This window comes from Monodon monoceros, unplaced genomic scaffold (assembly GCF_005190385.1).
Source record: "Monodon monoceros isolate NGI ecotype Baffin Bay Population unplaced genomic scaffold, NGI_Narwhal_1 Super_Scaffold_13, whole genome shotgun sequence".
NCBI lineage: Eukaryota > Metazoa > Chordata > Mammalia > Artiodactyla > Monodontidae > Monodon > Monodon monoceros.
The window spans coordinates 34,206,125-34,223,686 of NW_021703769.1; the positions used below are offsets into that span (position 1 = coordinate 34,206,125).

Below are 17,562 nucleotides of genomic sequence, written 5' to 3' on the forward strand. Positions count from 1 at the left end.
ACGTTCATTCGCCCTGCTTTCATGTTAGGGGCCTGCAGCCCTGTCTACTGCCCATGAACAGTGCTCATGATGGCTGGGGATTGCTTCCTCTGGTCAAAACTCTGGAGCCCCAAGGAAATGAATTTGTTCTCATCACAGGTCCCAAACAGACCCTAACAGCATGTTTGTTTTTCTGTACCCTGTCATGCCTGAAAGATTCTCCTTAACATATATGAGACTTAATGCCATGAGACTACATGGGCTAGAGATCATTTTTTAAGAGAAGCTTGCTCATTCAAGAAAAAATAAGGATTTGGTTTAAACTGCAGACCAGAAGGAAGCAGACATATTCTTTTGGTCTGTATCCTTGGAAACACTGTCATCAGGCTGACGGTCCCTTGTCGGCATGCTGACTTCTGCGCTGTCTCACTGTGTCTTCCGCTGCCTCTGTGCCAGCTGGACAGGGCTGCTCTGGGGCATTCTCTTCAGTCCCAGCAGGTCCTTCATCCTCCTGGGCCTCCCTCAGGGGCCCCTGGTCCCGGGCATCACTCCTCTTCTCGTCCATGCCAGCAGCCGGGCTGTCCTCCTCGTCCTCCTCTGCTTCTTCCTCATAACCAAGGTCTTCTTTCTCTTCTTCATCATCTACAAGGCTGTCCTTGTTTTCTTCTTCATTTGAATCATCCTTTTCTTCCTCTGCATCCTGCAACTGTTCAGTTGTATGAGCCTCCTCTGACCTAAGATTCTGCTCTGTGGAGGGAAGAGAGGGGAACATCCTCTGAATAAACAATGGGCATTCACAAATACTGTATGTTTTCACTAGTATGTGGAATCTAAAAAAATAAAACAAATGAATATAACTAAACAGAAACAGACTCATACAGAGAACAAACCAGTGGTTACCAACAGGGAGGGGCAAGACAGGGGAAGGGGGTAAGAGGTACAAGCTACTAGGTACAAAATCAATAAGACACAGGATGTAATGTACAGCATAGGGATATAAGCAATTTTTTTTTTTTTTTTTTCCAGTACGCGGGCCTCTCACGGTTGTGGCCTCTCCCGTTGCGGAGCACAGGCTCCGGACGCGCAGGCTCAGCGGCCATGGCTCATGGGCCCAGCCGCTCCGCGGCATGTGGGATCTTCCCGGACCGGGGCACGAACCCGTGTCTCCTGCATCGGCAGGCAGACTCTCAACCACTGCACCACCAGGGAAGCCCCAGCAATATTTTATAATAACTTAAAATGGAGTATAATCTATAAATATATCAAATCTCTCTGTTGTACACCTGAAACTAATATAACATTGCACATCAACTATACTTCAATTAAAGAAAGGTCATTCAGCAATTGAGTACATTTAGCTGTGAAATGAAACAATGGGGCATATGACAGTCTTCTCCATCTTGGAACTATGTTATCACACAGGACAGATCTCTGGATGGCATCCTGGCCCCACCCATGGCCTCTGCACCTCTCTCTGGAGACTTCACTAACCATGTTGACTTTGGCAGAGCCCAGGGGCATGGAGGGCAAAGGTTTCTTTGTGCTCTGTATTTTATACTGTGTAGAATGTTCAGTGACCCACTCACTGGTCATGGTGATTGGTTCAGAACTGTGACTTAAGCCAAGCCAATCAGAGTACTTTCCAGGAGTTTTTGGCCAGAGTCAGGAGCAAAAGCTTTCTCTCTTTCTACAGGGACTGCTAAGCTGATAAAATGTGAGTTGGGGCTGTTGAAAGCTACTGAATCAGCTTCATGAAGTAGAAACTATCATCCCTTGGGCTGTGCATGAAGCCAGAACATCCCCGGATTTTTCAGTTTTGTGAACTAATAAATTTTTCTTTTTTCCCCTAAGTTGTTTTAAAATGGGATTCTGTTACTTTTAAGAATTCAAAGGAACATATTTTATAATTATATATGGAAGTTTCAAAGCCTTAAAAACGTCAAGAACTAAAAAGAAATATAAGCTTATTTAGTTGAACTCCCACATAAAATTCAACAATTATGAAATCTCATAAGAGTCTTCATGGGGACTTCCCTGGCAGTCCAGTAGTTAAGACTCTGCGCTTCCGCTCCAGGGGACATGGGTTCAATCTCTGGTCGTGGAACTAAGAACCCACATGCCTCACTGCACAGCCAGCCAAAAAATAAAAAAGAGTCTTCATGCAAACAATAGGAATAAAATCATGGAAATCCAGGGGTATTTGGTCCCAGGAACAGTGTGAAATAGTGAAAGGATTTGGGGAGATGGCTTTTAAAGGACTCAGGACAGTTATTGGCACACAGTAGACACTCAGTAAGTGTCAGTTCCCCTCCCTCCCTGCTCATTCCAGTTTCAATGAAGGAAAAGACGTCAACTGATTAATGAAGGGCAAACAATTCAAGGGAAAAAGCAATTGCCAAAATGAAATGTTCCTTAATTTAAGAGAGGAGAAAAAAAGAATTTTTGCTCAAATCTATCTAGAGAACATATTTCAAAGGAATTTGGTAATGGTGATGGTTTGGTCACCTAGCAAATCAGGGGAAAAATCCACTATCTATATGAGCATGAAAGGGCACACCACAGAATTCCAAAAATACTCTATCTCATGAATCTGTCATACTTACCAGAACCTTCAGATAAATGCCTTGGAAGTGGCAGATAGAAACATTCTGATATGACCACCAAGACCTGGAGGGAAAAAAGTGATTTCACAGTGAGTGGATAGGACATTTGTTACCAAACAACCTCAAAGTTAGGTCCTGCTTCTATAACCAGACATTCATAGACAAATATCAATACACAGCAATTGGTCAAAAGTCCTCAAAAAAAGACAAGGGTATAATTAAGAATTTTCTATTTTTCAAATGTGATATAACATAGGAAAACACTATTAACTGTAGAACAGGGGTCACAAAGTCAAATGTATACACACAGACCACTAAAAATAGATGAATCAAGCAAGTGTAAGAAAACAGACACTGTCAGCCAAGACTAAAGTGATCTTTAAAAAAGAAAACATATTCTGACAAATAAAAGTAGTCTGTACGTGGGTTGTCTCTCACCAGTGGGTAACCCTGATTGTGTGGAAGAATACTTCAGGGTGTAGAATTCTTAAGAGTCCTATAAGAAATTACTACAGGGACAAACTGTGAGAAAACACTTCAGTGATGTGAACTAAATCCTATTTTAAACAGTGATTGACTGGCTTCACACCTCTGACCTTGAATGCAGCATTGAGTCACTTGCTACTTACTATAAACATGCTGTTTCCCTTGATAAACCACAAGCTCCTAAGAGGCAGGTTCATTCTAGTCCGTGTTCCGGGCCTGGATGGTGTGGGCCGTGGTGATGAAACTGACAGGACGACGTGTGAATCGGGGCCAAGTCAGCGGGAGCCCCTCGCTCTCTACGCCCTCCCCATGTCCTCCCCTACACAGTGCACAACACAGAGAAGTCAGCACAGGAGGAAGCTGCCCACTGAGAAGGGCTTCACAGTTCCTCTTTTACCTAGCTAACTCCTGGAGCTCACCTACACTTTGAACAACTGCCCAGTCTTTAAAATAGGAATAGTACTTCATAAATATGTTTTTAAGGGGCTCTAAAATTTTAAAAACCCAAAGTCATTGTCCTTTTGATTCAATTTTATAAACATCAAATGAGAACCTCACTTTATTACCATCTGTATATTCATTTATTACTTTACTTAATATTTGCCTCATTAGGTTCAAGATACCATGTTAACTTCTGAGGGGAAGGGTTCAAAAAGAGAAAAAAATGGCAGTTTAATTAAGAAGCAATATGGAACAGGGGTCTCATAAAAAATGAAGAAAGCTCTCTGATAGATGCTTAAGAGATACAGAGATTACAACCAGTTATGGGGGTGGGGAAGACTCTAGAATGACCACTTGAAAGGTGGCATTTAGGGTCCTGGGCATGGTCAGGAGCGGAAGGGCAGCAGCAGCTATCTGGCTCTTGTAAGCGACACCAAACTGGACCACAGGGGCTCTTGGATCCAGAGGAAGGCCTAAATGCCAGGCTGAGGAGACCCATGTGCTGGGCAGTGTTCCTCCTTGGGAAGGAACAAGCTCCAAGCCATCAAATTGATTTGAACAGCAAAGAGGAAAACATTTCCATCTGAAAAGACTGAGGTTGAAAACCTATTTCTAATATGACAGTCACTTGCTTATAGTAGCTATTCACTGGACATAATGTTCTTTGTGACTTGTTTTTTTCCTTTTGGCTTTCTTAATACCAACTGGAGGGGAAATTTTTGGTCCTGATACATTGCAAGGGAAAGAAGAAACACCTGCCAGTGACAAATAATTGGCATTTACAACAAAGCCTGGGAGGGAGTAAGTCCCACCTGCGAGATACCTGGGCCATCTAGAGCGCTAGGTAAGGGGGCCTAGCAAAGACTTATGGGACACCAGCCTCAACCTTGTCAGTTGTGTGACCCTGGGCAAGTCACTTAACTGTTCTCTCACTGGCACTTTCTCTTGAAAGGACAGGCTTGGGACTAGTCTATCACTAAGGGCTGTTTTATGTCTCTAAGAGTATATAATTCCATTATACTGTCTTCCTTCCCAGAAATTGGGAGGAAAACCCTCTCATTCTATCAGTTCAGGATCTATTTTCCAGTCTCGAGAACCACTCCCTTGGGATGAGTCACTTTCTGAGCCACTAAGAATGGTACTGTTTAAGAACAGGGTCTATATAGGATTGGTGTCCTCATCTTCATCTTCCCTTCCATGGTTAGATTTTCAGGTTTCAGCTTAGCAGACAGCCAGGCATCTAAAAGAGGAGAGTAGACGGATTTGCCATCTTTCACAGGAAAGATGAAACTTTCTTCCACTAGGAACTGGTCAGCAGCATGGAGAAAAGTAGTCCACCCAAGCTGCAAAATCCAGACAGTGTCTATACATACCAACCGAAATGGAGACCAGATAACAGAGGCAAAAGATTGCTACCTGTGTTTTCCATTGCTTTTCTGCCTGTCTACAGATTTGCTATCTTCCACCCTTCAAAGCAGAGTTGCTGATGTCAGAAAATGATGCAGCCTGAGTGATTTGATACACAGACTATGCACTTAAGGATCTTTCCCATATTGGTTTAAAATGCAAAATATATACTTGATTTCTAAAACTGAGCTCTTTGTTTACATGTGAAAAATAACATTTAGTAAAATATTTCAACCACTAGGCTCAATCAAGACAGCAAGCAAAAATCAAACTAGCAGCCTTGTTTTGACTTCCCATCTTTTAAAATTAAGGAAAAATAGGAAATGTAATAGTCAGGCTTATGGGAAACAATGACTTGATCCGGAAATCACTTCTTATGGAAAACATCCTGCCCTTTCTGGCCACTGCAAAAGTTAAACTCCATAAAGACTCATAGAGGGAAGGAGACCCTCCAAGGTCACCAAGACCAAGTTTCACATAACTGCACACTGGGGCTTGCTTTCAGCCCCCAGTTAATGGCAAAGGTGACACAGAGCAATGAACTGATCACCTGCAGACCTCATTGAAGGCAAAAATTCTAGCTGTTGTGTTTCTTTTAACATGTTACAGTTGTAGAAAACATTTTGAGCAGAGACATGTGTTTGCTATTTTATGGAAATGTATTAACAGAAAATGTATGAGTCTATTACTGCTTTGAAATTATTATTTCCTTAAATAACATTCTCTTCCCAACTTCTTATGAAGGAACAGTAATCTCTATCACTTAGTCACTTGAATAGTCTAGAATCAACTCTCTTCTTTCTTCATGTCAAGCCTCTAATAACCTTCCTACACTGATTATTTGACTCTAAGTTTCCAAATAACTTAGGGCTTAGGCAGGCCTGACTTCTTGGACTTACGGTCAACCTCAAAAGTAAAATTCTAAAACTCTTTATGTGAGAAGATTTTTCAGTGATCTTCCAATAGGCCCACGCTCAAACTACATTCCCCATAATTCCATCTCAGAATCACCCAGGATCTCATACTGTTCCCCCTACAGAAGCCTCACACTGATGCAGCTCCAGAGTAGACGGTAGATGGGAGAAGCACATTTATATCCAAAGTCAAAGTTATATCCAAAGTCAAATCATTTTAGGCCAGAGCATTAGGGAAATGTTAGTTAGCAGTAAGATTAATGCAGCAGAATGGAACATACCTAGGACCTAATGAATGACATATCTAAGTTCTACCCCCACCCATGAAGTTAACATCAGCAATCAAATGACAAATATAAACCATAATACGAAGTAAGCATGTTCATGGCAAAATAAAATCGAGCTTCCTTGGCTCCTTGGAATATGACTTTGTAGTACCAAGTTGTGACTTGCTATAAAGGCGACTGCTAACATTTTAAGTTTATTTTTTAAAAGACCTTGCAAAAGAGCTGAAATACATTACAAAATGTAAGGATAGACTTTAAGACAATCTTACCTAAAGGGCTGTCCTTTTCATACAAATTTTTAGCGATCATCAATTATTCCTATCATACAGTGTTTAAGGGCTATGTGATTAGTATATAGTATAGTAACTTTTACGAACTTCTTAGACTTTAAAGCCCAAACTGATCAAGTGTAGGTAAACAGAAAGATTTCAAAAATATATACAACCAAGAGTAAAACACGCCCAAACATTTATAGTTGCCTATATAGTTAAGTAAATAAATGTATTATTCCAACACTTACCTAAAACTCTAGGGAGAAAATACACACATACCTAATGGATAGTAATTTTCATATCCAAAGAAGACATAGTGATGTGGTTTGCATCTTATTTTTTCACATAATAATGATTGTGTTTTTTTATCCACATTATCTTCCACACTCCACCTGGGGAAAACTGCAGTGTATGTATAAGCAGCTGGTGAGTTTAGAGGTTCAATTTGAGTATACGAACAGGAAAGATCATCTTGTTCACCCAAGGAACAAATTCACAGCTTTGGCCTTATCATCACAATGTTCTAATCAAGTAGGCAATTTGTGAATTCACAGCTGACTCAGTTGTCTTGGAAACTGACTATGAATTCGAGTAAGTCTCTATTTCTTTCTTCATTACTGCCTGTATTTTGGGCAGCACATGACTTCAGAATATTTAAGGGAGAGGAGTAGGCAATAATAATTTAATGAATTTTCCAGTATTTCTCAAATTTCCATTGAAAGCAGTATCAAACAAGCAAATATTATTTAACTGCTTAGATTACACACAAAATGATGTTTGTTTATGAGCTTTTTCTTTCTTGGCTGCTTTCCAGTTTTGCATGAAACCAACTGGCTTTAAAGACAAGAAAAAAGATTGGCATTATCTCTTACCAGACCCATGAAAAGGCCAAAAATCAAGGTGGCTATGATGAAAAAGACATAAGAACACCAAGCAGGAACTCCAAGGGTCACTGTGAAATAGTTGTGAAGATGCTGTAATCAGAAGAAAAAAGTAAAAAAAATATATTTATAATGAGGACTAAGAATGTTTGAATCTCCCTCTTTACCTATAACTCAAGTCTGCAAATTGTTTCTACTTATATGAGCCCCCACAAAGGTGGTCCAGCAGTTTATGCATCTATATGATTCTTCAAAAACAAGTCAAATTTTACAACATTGAGAATCTGAGAGTAATAATCAAGGTCATATCTAGTAAGAGTTATACTTCCTTGAAGTTCATGATCAAATAGAACTCTGGTAGAATTGGTTATCTAGTCCCTTCTTCCATCCTGAGATTTTTTTGGTCACTCTGCCATAATAATTTATAATCTTAATTTCTACTCATAATATGGCATCCGTAAAAAATTAAACTTCTTCGGCCTTTACCAATTTTTAAGTAGAACTAAATTACTACTTACGGAACATCAACCATTTAAAATGTCTCCGTGCTTCCTTTTCTAATCAGACTCTTATTGCTCTACCCTCACTCATCCTTAACAACTTTCATAATCACCATAAAACCTGAATGTAATAATAGAAGAAGTTTTCCAGTTAATTCATTATGAACAAATAAGATTTCATCAGTCTTCGAATAGAGTGCACATCCCTTCTTGTTTACTGTCCCCTGGGACTCTATTTGATGCCAAACACTAAAAAATAAGTGAGGAGATACAATCTTAGCTAGAAGTTATTTACATGCTAAATCATACAGGAATTACAGATATGAGCCTGCTAGTCTGGAGTCAAAGCCCATTTATATATGGACTTGCAAGAGCCATGCTGCCTCATGATGGCTTTGTGATAATCTATTTTAGCCTCTTACAGCTTTAAAAACATTCACTAAAAAAACAATAGTTTTATGATTTTGTTAGATAGTTTTATCTATAAATTTACTGGGCACAGGATGAAATGGCTCCAAGCTAAATGCCACCAGCAAGCAGATATAATGACTGAATGACTTGCCTAGAACTGATAAGGTTGATGAAAATGAGGCCAAGATTCTATTTTAATATTTCTCAAAACCTAAGTTACTCGACTATCTCCCATTGGTTTCTCAGTTTATAACTGTCAATACAATTAAATAATATATTTTATTCCGGCTTAATTCAGAATAATAAACAAAAAAGCTTGTTAACTGATCTAGAATAATCTGAGATCTCTTTCCAATTTTTTACTCAGCAGTAGAGATATATCTAAAGACTCATCAAGTTTTTAAATACACATAATCAGTGTTCAATAAATATTTATTGAATAAGGAAAAGATACTAGCAAATCCTTAAACTATTCATAAGAAATGCAAACAACTCTTGATTTGAAAAACTGTCATCTGTCCTCTGCTGATGGCACTGGTCGTCACTCTGTCTTCAGCCAGGGCAATTATTTATTAAGAATAAATAAGGGGACACAGGTTCGTGCCCCGGTCCGGGAAGATCCCACATGCCGCGGAGCGGCTAGGCCCGTGAGCCATGGCCGCTGAGCCTGCGCGTCCGGAGCCTGTGCTCCGCAATAGGAGAGGCCACAACAGTGCGAGGCCCGCGTACAGCAAAAAAAAAAAAAAAAAAAAAAAAAAAGAAGAATCTAGTATTCTGCAGCCCAAGTAGGCAAAAGAGGTGTTTGGGATACAAAAGGTTGTTTCATTCAAATTCCGTTCAATGGAAGTTTTAAGATGCATTGCACAGTTCTCTACTTTAGGAAATTTTGTATATTGAACAGTTTATTTATGCCTTTTCTTGATTATTCAATATCATCATCAAGATTAAACTGTGAAATGTGCCAAAGAATTAGAAGACATGGCAAGCCAGTATTCCTTTGTGATGACCCATGGATGTATGAATTCTGGAACTTGCTTTATAAGTAATATCTGCCCATATAGTTGGAATGAATAACAGCATCCAGTTATAAGTCCTTCTGGACAGTGTCTTGTGCCCTTTTGCAAAATAAATGATTTAAGAAACCCTCAATAAATTTTCTAAGTTTTTTTCTAGGATTCAGTAAATTGTGTGCCTTTGAATCACTGCATTCTGAGTCAGTCTTAGTGCTTTCAAAAACATCCTCTTATTATAATAGGTTCCACTTCAATTTTCTTGTATCAACTCACTCTTTAAAGGATTTATTTGAGCTTCTTAGAGAAACTCTGCCATCTTGTGGTCTTTTTAGGTGATTATTACTAAAGCCTCATTAATCAAGTTGTGCTCTCACAACTGCAGCCACAAATCTTTACCTGTTTACTTTGTCTGAGTCCACGATGGTTTCAGAGTACCTTTAAGAGTATTAGGGTTCCTGGTACTAGGCACTTGAAGTTTTGCTGTATATATGTTTCCAAGTAATAACTGATTAAAACTGATCTAGTTCAATTTTAGATTTCTGTGTTTCCATTCGTTGCCAGGTAAAGTAACAGTTTTCACTTGTGGAAAATACTGACCTAGTTCAATATTATATATGCTCATTACAAGGAAGCATCCTGTTGTTTACTTATGCACGAAAATGTCGCCTGCTGGGCCCAATACCTTATACTTTTGCAATAGGTGACTGAATTAGAGCTAATTTTTGGCTACATACATTTTGGCTACATACATTTGAATGAGAGAACTAAATGCAGAATAAATGAGAAGAATATTCCAACCAGTGGTCAGATGGATTTAAGGAATGGAGCCAGGCCAAGGCGTCCAGGGGTCAGAGGTGGAGCCTCCCCTCCCCAGGGAGGCCAGCAAGCCCTCTGGGATCTGAACTACTGCAGGTCAGGTTAAATCCCGCCCAAGGGCACCACTCATCCAGCCCAGCGTCCCAGAGTCTCATTCAGAGCTGGGCTGGCCCCAAAGGACAGAGAGCCTTTTGAATTTAAATCCCATCTGCATCACAGGATATACCCTGAGGAGTTTGGGGATGATCCTTAAACCCCTTTCAGACACAGATTAGAATCCTCAAAATATCCTCCCTGTGTGGGAGTAGCTCAGAAAGCCTTCTCCAGTGATCACCAAGGGCTCACTTCCCCTTCTATGTTCTACCCTCTCAACACCTCCAACAAGACACAAATCTGCAGCCTCTTGTAGGCTCAAGGGGAGGTGACTTGTGGATGGCCACCATCTCACTGTAATATGGTTCCAGATATTTTTACAAACAACAAAAAATCCAAAAACACTAAGAGAAGAGACACCACCATCTAAAACACAGGGGGATGTTTTAGAGTTTTAAAATTCACTCTGGTTATTCTCCAGTCTAAACATTCATGGCCTTTAATTCTCATCATGAGATACTGATAAAGCATTAAATCTTCTCCATCACACAGCATGTCCAATAAGGTGTAGCACATCTTATTGTAACTAAAATTTGCCATATGCCTGCATCTTTTCATAACAACAGTAACACTGAGGAGAGGTATTAACTTACATCCTGTATTAGCTCAGTAAGCAGCACAAATTCAACAAATAGAGTAATGCTTAAATACATTCAAATGCTAAACCTAGTTAACAAAAGTACACATTGTACAACTGTCATAAAACCCTATTTCAATCCTATCAACCGTGGTTAAAAAATAAGTGAAAAAAGATAAAGTATTCCTTGTTGTCTAATCGGCGGAAAAAGTAAAATAATGATGACAGCAATGATTAATGAATAAAAGTAACAAAAAACAGTTTTCAAGTACATGATAGGCACCAGGTTCTATGCTAAGCACAGAACAACTGTCTATGGCAGGGAAAACAAATGGGTTGGGAAACATACAGCGGGTGGACTAGCAACCCATCCATGGGACACTGTTGCTGAGAAAAGACTGACTCCTATCTGTCTATGCATCCACAAAAATCTCAGTATGGTTAAGAGACTGTGGATTGGCATCAACAATCTTGCCTCACTGGCATTAGCCCCTCTGCGTCTTTCTTTCTTCCCTATTTTTACCTTCTTCCTCAGAGTCTTTACACTCTTTTAGTTCCAGCGCTGTGTTTCTTCTGTTCACTGTTAATACAGTTGCACTACAGTTTTATATTATCTAGACTTGAGTTAAAAACAGATTATGTTCCCCACAATTACATACTCAACATTGATGTGAGGATCTTGGGCATGGGAGAAGAACCAGCTAAATAAGCTAACTGAGCAGCCAGGTGGTCAGCTAGGAGAACGGGCTTAAGTATCAGTAGTTCTGTAAGGACAACAAGGCAAACTATAGCTAGAGGTTGCAGTGGGAATCAGAGGCTGATGCATAGCCAAGGACTGGGTCACACCAGGCCAGAGATCATACCCTCTGAATAAGAGGACAAGGGCTGAATTCTGAAAACACAAGTGGTGAGAGCCCTTCCCAGAGATTTGATGAAAGGCTGGGGACTTGTTTCTAAGAATAAAAGAAATTACAAAAGTTTGTCAAGAGGCTTGAGGAAACCAGATGCTGATACAGAGAGTAATACCAGATTTCTATTATAGATGTTTAAGGTAGTGTACACATATGAGGAGACTAAAATAACCTACAAACCTACCATCTATATTCTTTTAGTCATGTACATCCCCACCCCGCCCCCCACCACACATACACACACAATCTACAATCAGGGCAAATGTATTAGTGACCTCAATAAATATAAATGGACTAACTTTATCAGTGAAAAGAATTACTTCTTGCTATATGCTTTTTAAAAGATTCACTTAAAACATAACAACAAAAAGGCTGAAAGTAGAAAAAAGTATCCCAGGTATACACTAAGCAGAAAGAAAAAATATGGTATTAATATTAGACAAAATGACCTAATAGAATGTAAAATACAATTGCTATGTGTCAAATTCTAGTTTATCTTATAAAATTGTATTTTTTGTTCTTTTTAAAAATATCTGGAAAGTCTAAACATACGTATATATAAAATATATAAATATCATATATACTTTACTTCTCAGTCCTAATAAGAACATCTTAATTGGTTATTCAGAGATGGATCATATTCTATTCTCCAAATGGCCTTTTCTCTGAAGTCCAATGCATCCACACAGAATCCATCCATGCTGCCCAAGGCTGTGCACTGTGCCTACAAAGATAAAACATCAACTCCTGGCCTTGATGTGCTCCAAATGCCACATATTGTCATCATTTGCATGACATGATGAAAAACTGCAACTCCTTGTTTATCAGTCAAGCTATAAGAGGTCTGAGCAATCATTTATTTTCCCTGGTACTACCTTTGAAAATAAAACTACTCTTTAACAATGTGTGAAGGTCACAATCAGCTTCCATCTAAGCTCTTCTTAACCCTCAGAACAAATTCATCTCTTGACCTGCAGTTATAATAGATTCTGTGCTAAGATCTTGATGATGATTCCTCACACTTATTAAATTATCCTCTTGGATTAGGCATTATATGGCTATAAGGTTTTCAGATAGCTATCAGAATATATGACTCCATCAACCTTTAGTGTCAAAATACTGCAATAGGCTGAATCCCTTACTCTCAGTTCCTGGTTTGCAATTCATAATTCTCAACCTTTGAATAAACTTCTTGCCAATATTACGAAAATATCAGAAGAAAACCATATGAAACTCAAACTATCTGAAAAGGGAAAAACGCTAGTTATTGTTTAATATGATATACAAATGCCAAAAAAACCAGTTAACAAATCTTAACCAAAAAAAGACTGAATCTAAGTTACCAATTTGCTTTCTGTTTTAAAAATTAAACAAAAAAAACCTAAAGTAGGTATCTCACAAGGCAGGAAATATAATACAACTGAGAAACTAGGACACAAAAATTTGTTCTTAAATTTCCCTAAACATACAGTAAATGCATGAAAAACAGAGAGTCTTCATGAGCTCCCTGAATATTAAGTTCCAAATATGATGCATGACCTATAATCATAGCTTAGAAAAGACAAATATAGGGAGGGACTCACTTCTAAAGATCTTTTGAAATACTTTAAGGATATATATTTAACTTCACAGCAATTTTGTCAAATCTGGTAGGATTTATTAGTTCACCCTACATGTAAAGAGGAGCAAAAGCTTATGTGATACATTCAAGATTATGTAACAGTTCAACATTTTAACCTAAATAAGTTCTAAGCCACTGAAAGGACTCAGTGAAATGATACAATCACACATATCAGGGGCTCTCTTCCTTAAAGGGCCACATCATAAATATTTTAGGCTTGTGGGCCATATGATCTCCATCACAACTACCCATCTCTACCACTGTAGTGTGAAAGCAGTTACAGAATACAAGTAATAAGTGCATGTGACTGTGTTCCAACAAAACTTTATTTACCAAAAAGGGTGGCCCAGCCCACACACAAGTTGGCTGATCCCTGACAAATATTTGATCTGTAGGGAGATTACAACAATGGGAAAATAAGATGAAGAGAAACCACATAAGCCCTTTCAGCTTTGTTAAAAGGATTCATTACCGATCTAAGAAAATATGACTTTGACACAGTAGTTACAGGTCTCTGTCCAATTTATGTCCTTACAAGGACACAAAGACACATTTCCACTGTGACCCCATGTAAGAGTAGTTCTGTGACTTAAAAAGAAAACGGAAATTATAAAACCATTTATAAGTGTTTATTTTCCAATTATTTAGAAGCTACCGTTTCACTCTTAAAAAGAACCCTCTGCCAATATAATAATAAAGGGCATATTTACTCACCCATATCTTGCCAGAGATGCTAAAAAGACCAGCCATTCCAGACATCCTAAAAACATAAAGAGAAGGAGAACCACTGGTGATGTATGGTATTAAAAAACAAACAAACACAAGATTCAAGTCACAAGGACTACTCCTCCACTTCTTGCAATACATTGTCCTCTCTCCTGGATTCATTTCCATCCTTATAGAGCTTAGACCCCATGGTCACCATCTGAATTACTCTTCTGTAAATACGGTCAAGTCCCTGATCCTTTCTCCCTGCATGGTGCATGCCTGGCGAAATCCCTAACCCTGAGCAGCTGAATGTCTCTGGGGAAAAATCACGATCTCCCCTCACAGTCACAAACCTCAGCGAGCACTCAATACGGCCCAGTCCCACTGTAATCTTTTAGGCTCTTACCTGAGATGATAGCTCCTATCCTTTTCTCTCCCTTCAAACTTTACACACCCTCCCCTCCCCATCCACTCTCAGCTAACAAACACTCCTTGTCTGTCACTGTGAAACCAGAAGCCATTATGTGATCTCTCTTATCTTCCCAGCAGCAAATCTGAGCCTGGTGTACAACTGCATCCACCTTCTCCTATTGCAACAGAGAAAGGCTACCTGCCTGAGCACAGTCCAAACCCTCAACTCGTGCCTTGCACCCCATCCCTTCTGTCTTGCTAATGACTTGGTTTTTCCTGTCATCCCATTTCCTGCATCAGTAATTTCTTCCTCTCTGCTGGATCATTTTCATCTGCACGAAAACAGGTTCTACCCTCTCTCATCTTTTGAAAAGAGCATCACTGGACCTCAGACGGCCCTCCAGCTTAGCTTCACAAACTTCTCCAAAGAGAAGCCTACGCTTGCTGCTGCTTCTTCCTCACCGTATCTTTAACCCATTCAAATCTGGCTTCCATCACTACTGCACTATCACTCCTTGTCAAGGCCACAATGACATCGCATTGCTTCACTCAATGTCTCTATCTGACTTGATCTCTCTTAACCCCTTGGTAACATGGGACACGAGTGACTATTCCCTCCTTCTTGCGCACCTTTTACTTGGCTTCTAGGAAACTGTGTACCCTCGCCTGTCCTCCTGCCTCACCGGTACTCATTTTCAATTTCCTTTTGCTGACTCCTTCTCTACCCAACTTCTTAACTTTGGAGTGTCCTGTGGCTCAGGCCCAAGCACTTTTCTTTTTCTCTCTCTCTAGGTGATCCCCTTCCTTCTAAAACTTTAAATACCATCTATATGCCTTGTATTTGTGTTCCTGAATTCTCCATGGAGACCCAGCTCCATGCATCCAACTTGGCAGCTCTACAAAGAAGTCTGCATCTCAAACTTTACATGTCCAACACTGAACCCTTGATTTTCTCTTGCTCAAATCAGTAACTGGTACCAAGACCATCAAATTCTCAAACCAGAAACCAAGGAGTTGTGTGTGTGTGTGTGTGTATGAATCTTCCCTCTCCTTCACCTGAGCAAAGTCTACCTTTAAAACATATTTTATTTTAATAGTAAAACAATTATTAAAACATTTTACAACTATATTTACATCATATAAAAATTTAAATTTCATTTAAAAGTATCAATCGATAGTGGTGTTGGATTCACATTAGCAATCACTACATGATCAAAGAGAATGCTTTCCTTTGCTTTATTACACAGTTATTTCTATTGAGTTAACTACTCAAGTTTCAGACTGCTTTATTTTTTTTCTCCAGGTATACTCCTTTCTTTAGGGCTCCTAAAGCTTCAAACAATTGTTCCTTCCTATCTTTAAACTCAGTCCTGTCTCAGTTTAATTCAACATCTATTAGCAGACATTGATTTCAATCTTATTCTTCTTAGCTATTATTATGACATACAGGGAAACAAAAGAAGCATCAAAGCTTAACATTTGCCAAGTGTTTTTTATTTATTAGGGGCCATGATTAGCACTGAATCTCAGTCTTCAGGGAAGAGCTGGGAAAGTGAAAAATATGATCTCATCTTCCATTTAGAGACTAAAAAGCCTGCTGTAAGTGGGCTCTGAGTGATGCTAAGTTTAATCACTTGGTTAACCAGTGATTGAGACAGACCTCTCCAGTGGAAATGCAGTTTTCCCTTGGTAATGGGTAGGTCATTTGTGGGGTGATATGTTGGCACCATACAAATACCCATTACCCCACAATCTTCTGCCCAAGAGTTTTACAAGTATTGATGACAATGGCCCTGGTCGGCCATCATGCTACTTTCATGCATCCACTCCACACGATTCCTATAACATTTAATAAACTGTAATATTATACTTATGTTTGGTATTCGGAAGGCATCTGAAGTTGTATGGCACTTAATTTAAAAGGCTTTAAAGGCCTGTTCAGCAGTCACTTGTTAACAGCAGAACTATAATTTTATTAGCACCAGCTTCCAAGTCTGTAGTGGTTCCCAACTTTGGCTGCTCCACAGGAACACGAGGCTGCCCCACCAGTACCCATGTAATCAGAGTCTCTAGGATGGCAGCCAGGGGCCAGTAGTTTTCAAAAGTCCACAGGTGATTCCCCTGGACAAGCAAGGATGCAAACCACTGCTCTCAATCATAGTAATGGCACTTCTTACCACTTCAAATTCAGAAAGGTAGAGTTTTGGCGAATCAATAAGCTGACTTTACAGTTCTCTGAAAATGTGAAGAAAGTGCAACACTGTCAGTTTTCACTAGAAAACTAGTGCTCTTGAAACTCATAATTCCTTAAGAAGAATCCAACATCACAGACGTTAAGCCACACTGCATGATTTTTGGGAAATCGAGTCCAGAATAAGGCATGTTTTCTGCCCAATTCTCAAAGAGATCACACTAATATTGTATAAGTGATTAAGAAGGGCCCAGACCTGGAATCCACGACAAAGAAATGAAGCTGATAATTTGGTGGAGGGAGCAGAGACGGCAGCAGCCTAATTTTGCCTACGGGGTCCAAAAGTGGCCTTAAGTAAGTTTCCCTCAGAGAAGAAACTGACATCATCATGAAATACTAATGATACTCAGATATTTCAAATCTATCCCTAAGCCATTTTTTTCAACCAGAAATTTACTGCATTTCCCAAACTACACAAAAGTAAAAGTTTCAAGTAAGAGCCCAACCATCAGTCATGTCCATCTTTCTGCAAAAGTCACACAAAAGGATGATGGAGAGAGCATCTTTATAACAGTTACACACTTCAAAACCACAAGCACCCAACCCAAGGGTATGTTAGCTAGAATTATGTAAGATTCACCTTTTAATTGTGTCCTGTGTCCTGCCAGGTCCAGTAAGGAGGGCTCTCACCCAGCTGGCAGGCCAGGTGTGACAGTCAGGCGCCTCCTTCCCCCATCCCCACCCCTGGCCCCCTGCCTACTGATGAATGTCCCTGAAGCTGAGTGGTGAGAGGTGGGAGCAGACAAGTGGCCCAGGTGGACAGCGGGAGGAAAGCCTTGTTTGTATGTTATAACAATGACAGTGATGCTCATGACAATGGGACTGCTCAAGCTCAAACCATGTCAACAATGCGGATACAGAGCCTCAGCAAGACTGAAGACATGAGAATCTATTTGTTGGCCCTGAGTGGGCAGCAGCCG

At 39.6% G+C, this 17,562-nt stretch overlaps 1 protein-coding gene across 1 annotated transcript in view; it reads right to left on the reverse strand.

Annotated features, from left to right (window-relative positions):
• Window positions 1-331: 331 nt before the first annotated feature.
• TMX4 (thioredoxin related transmembrane protein 4) overlaps window positions 332-17,562 on the reverse strand; it is a 39,297-nt gene continuing 22,066 nt past the window's right edge. The window contains exons 5-8 of the mRNA XM_029221951.1: window positions 13,987-14,032; window positions 7,262-7,363; window positions 2,583-2,646; window positions 332-726 (exon numbers count right to left, since the gene is read on the reverse strand). Of these exons, the coding sequence (XP_029077784.1) occupies window positions 362-726; window positions 2,583-2,646; window positions 7,262-7,363; window positions 13,987-14,032 (577 nt within the window). The 3' untranslated portion in view covers window positions 332-361. The remainder of the gene's footprint in view (window positions 727-2,582; window positions 2,647-7,261; window positions 7,364-13,986; window positions 14,033-17,562) is intronic.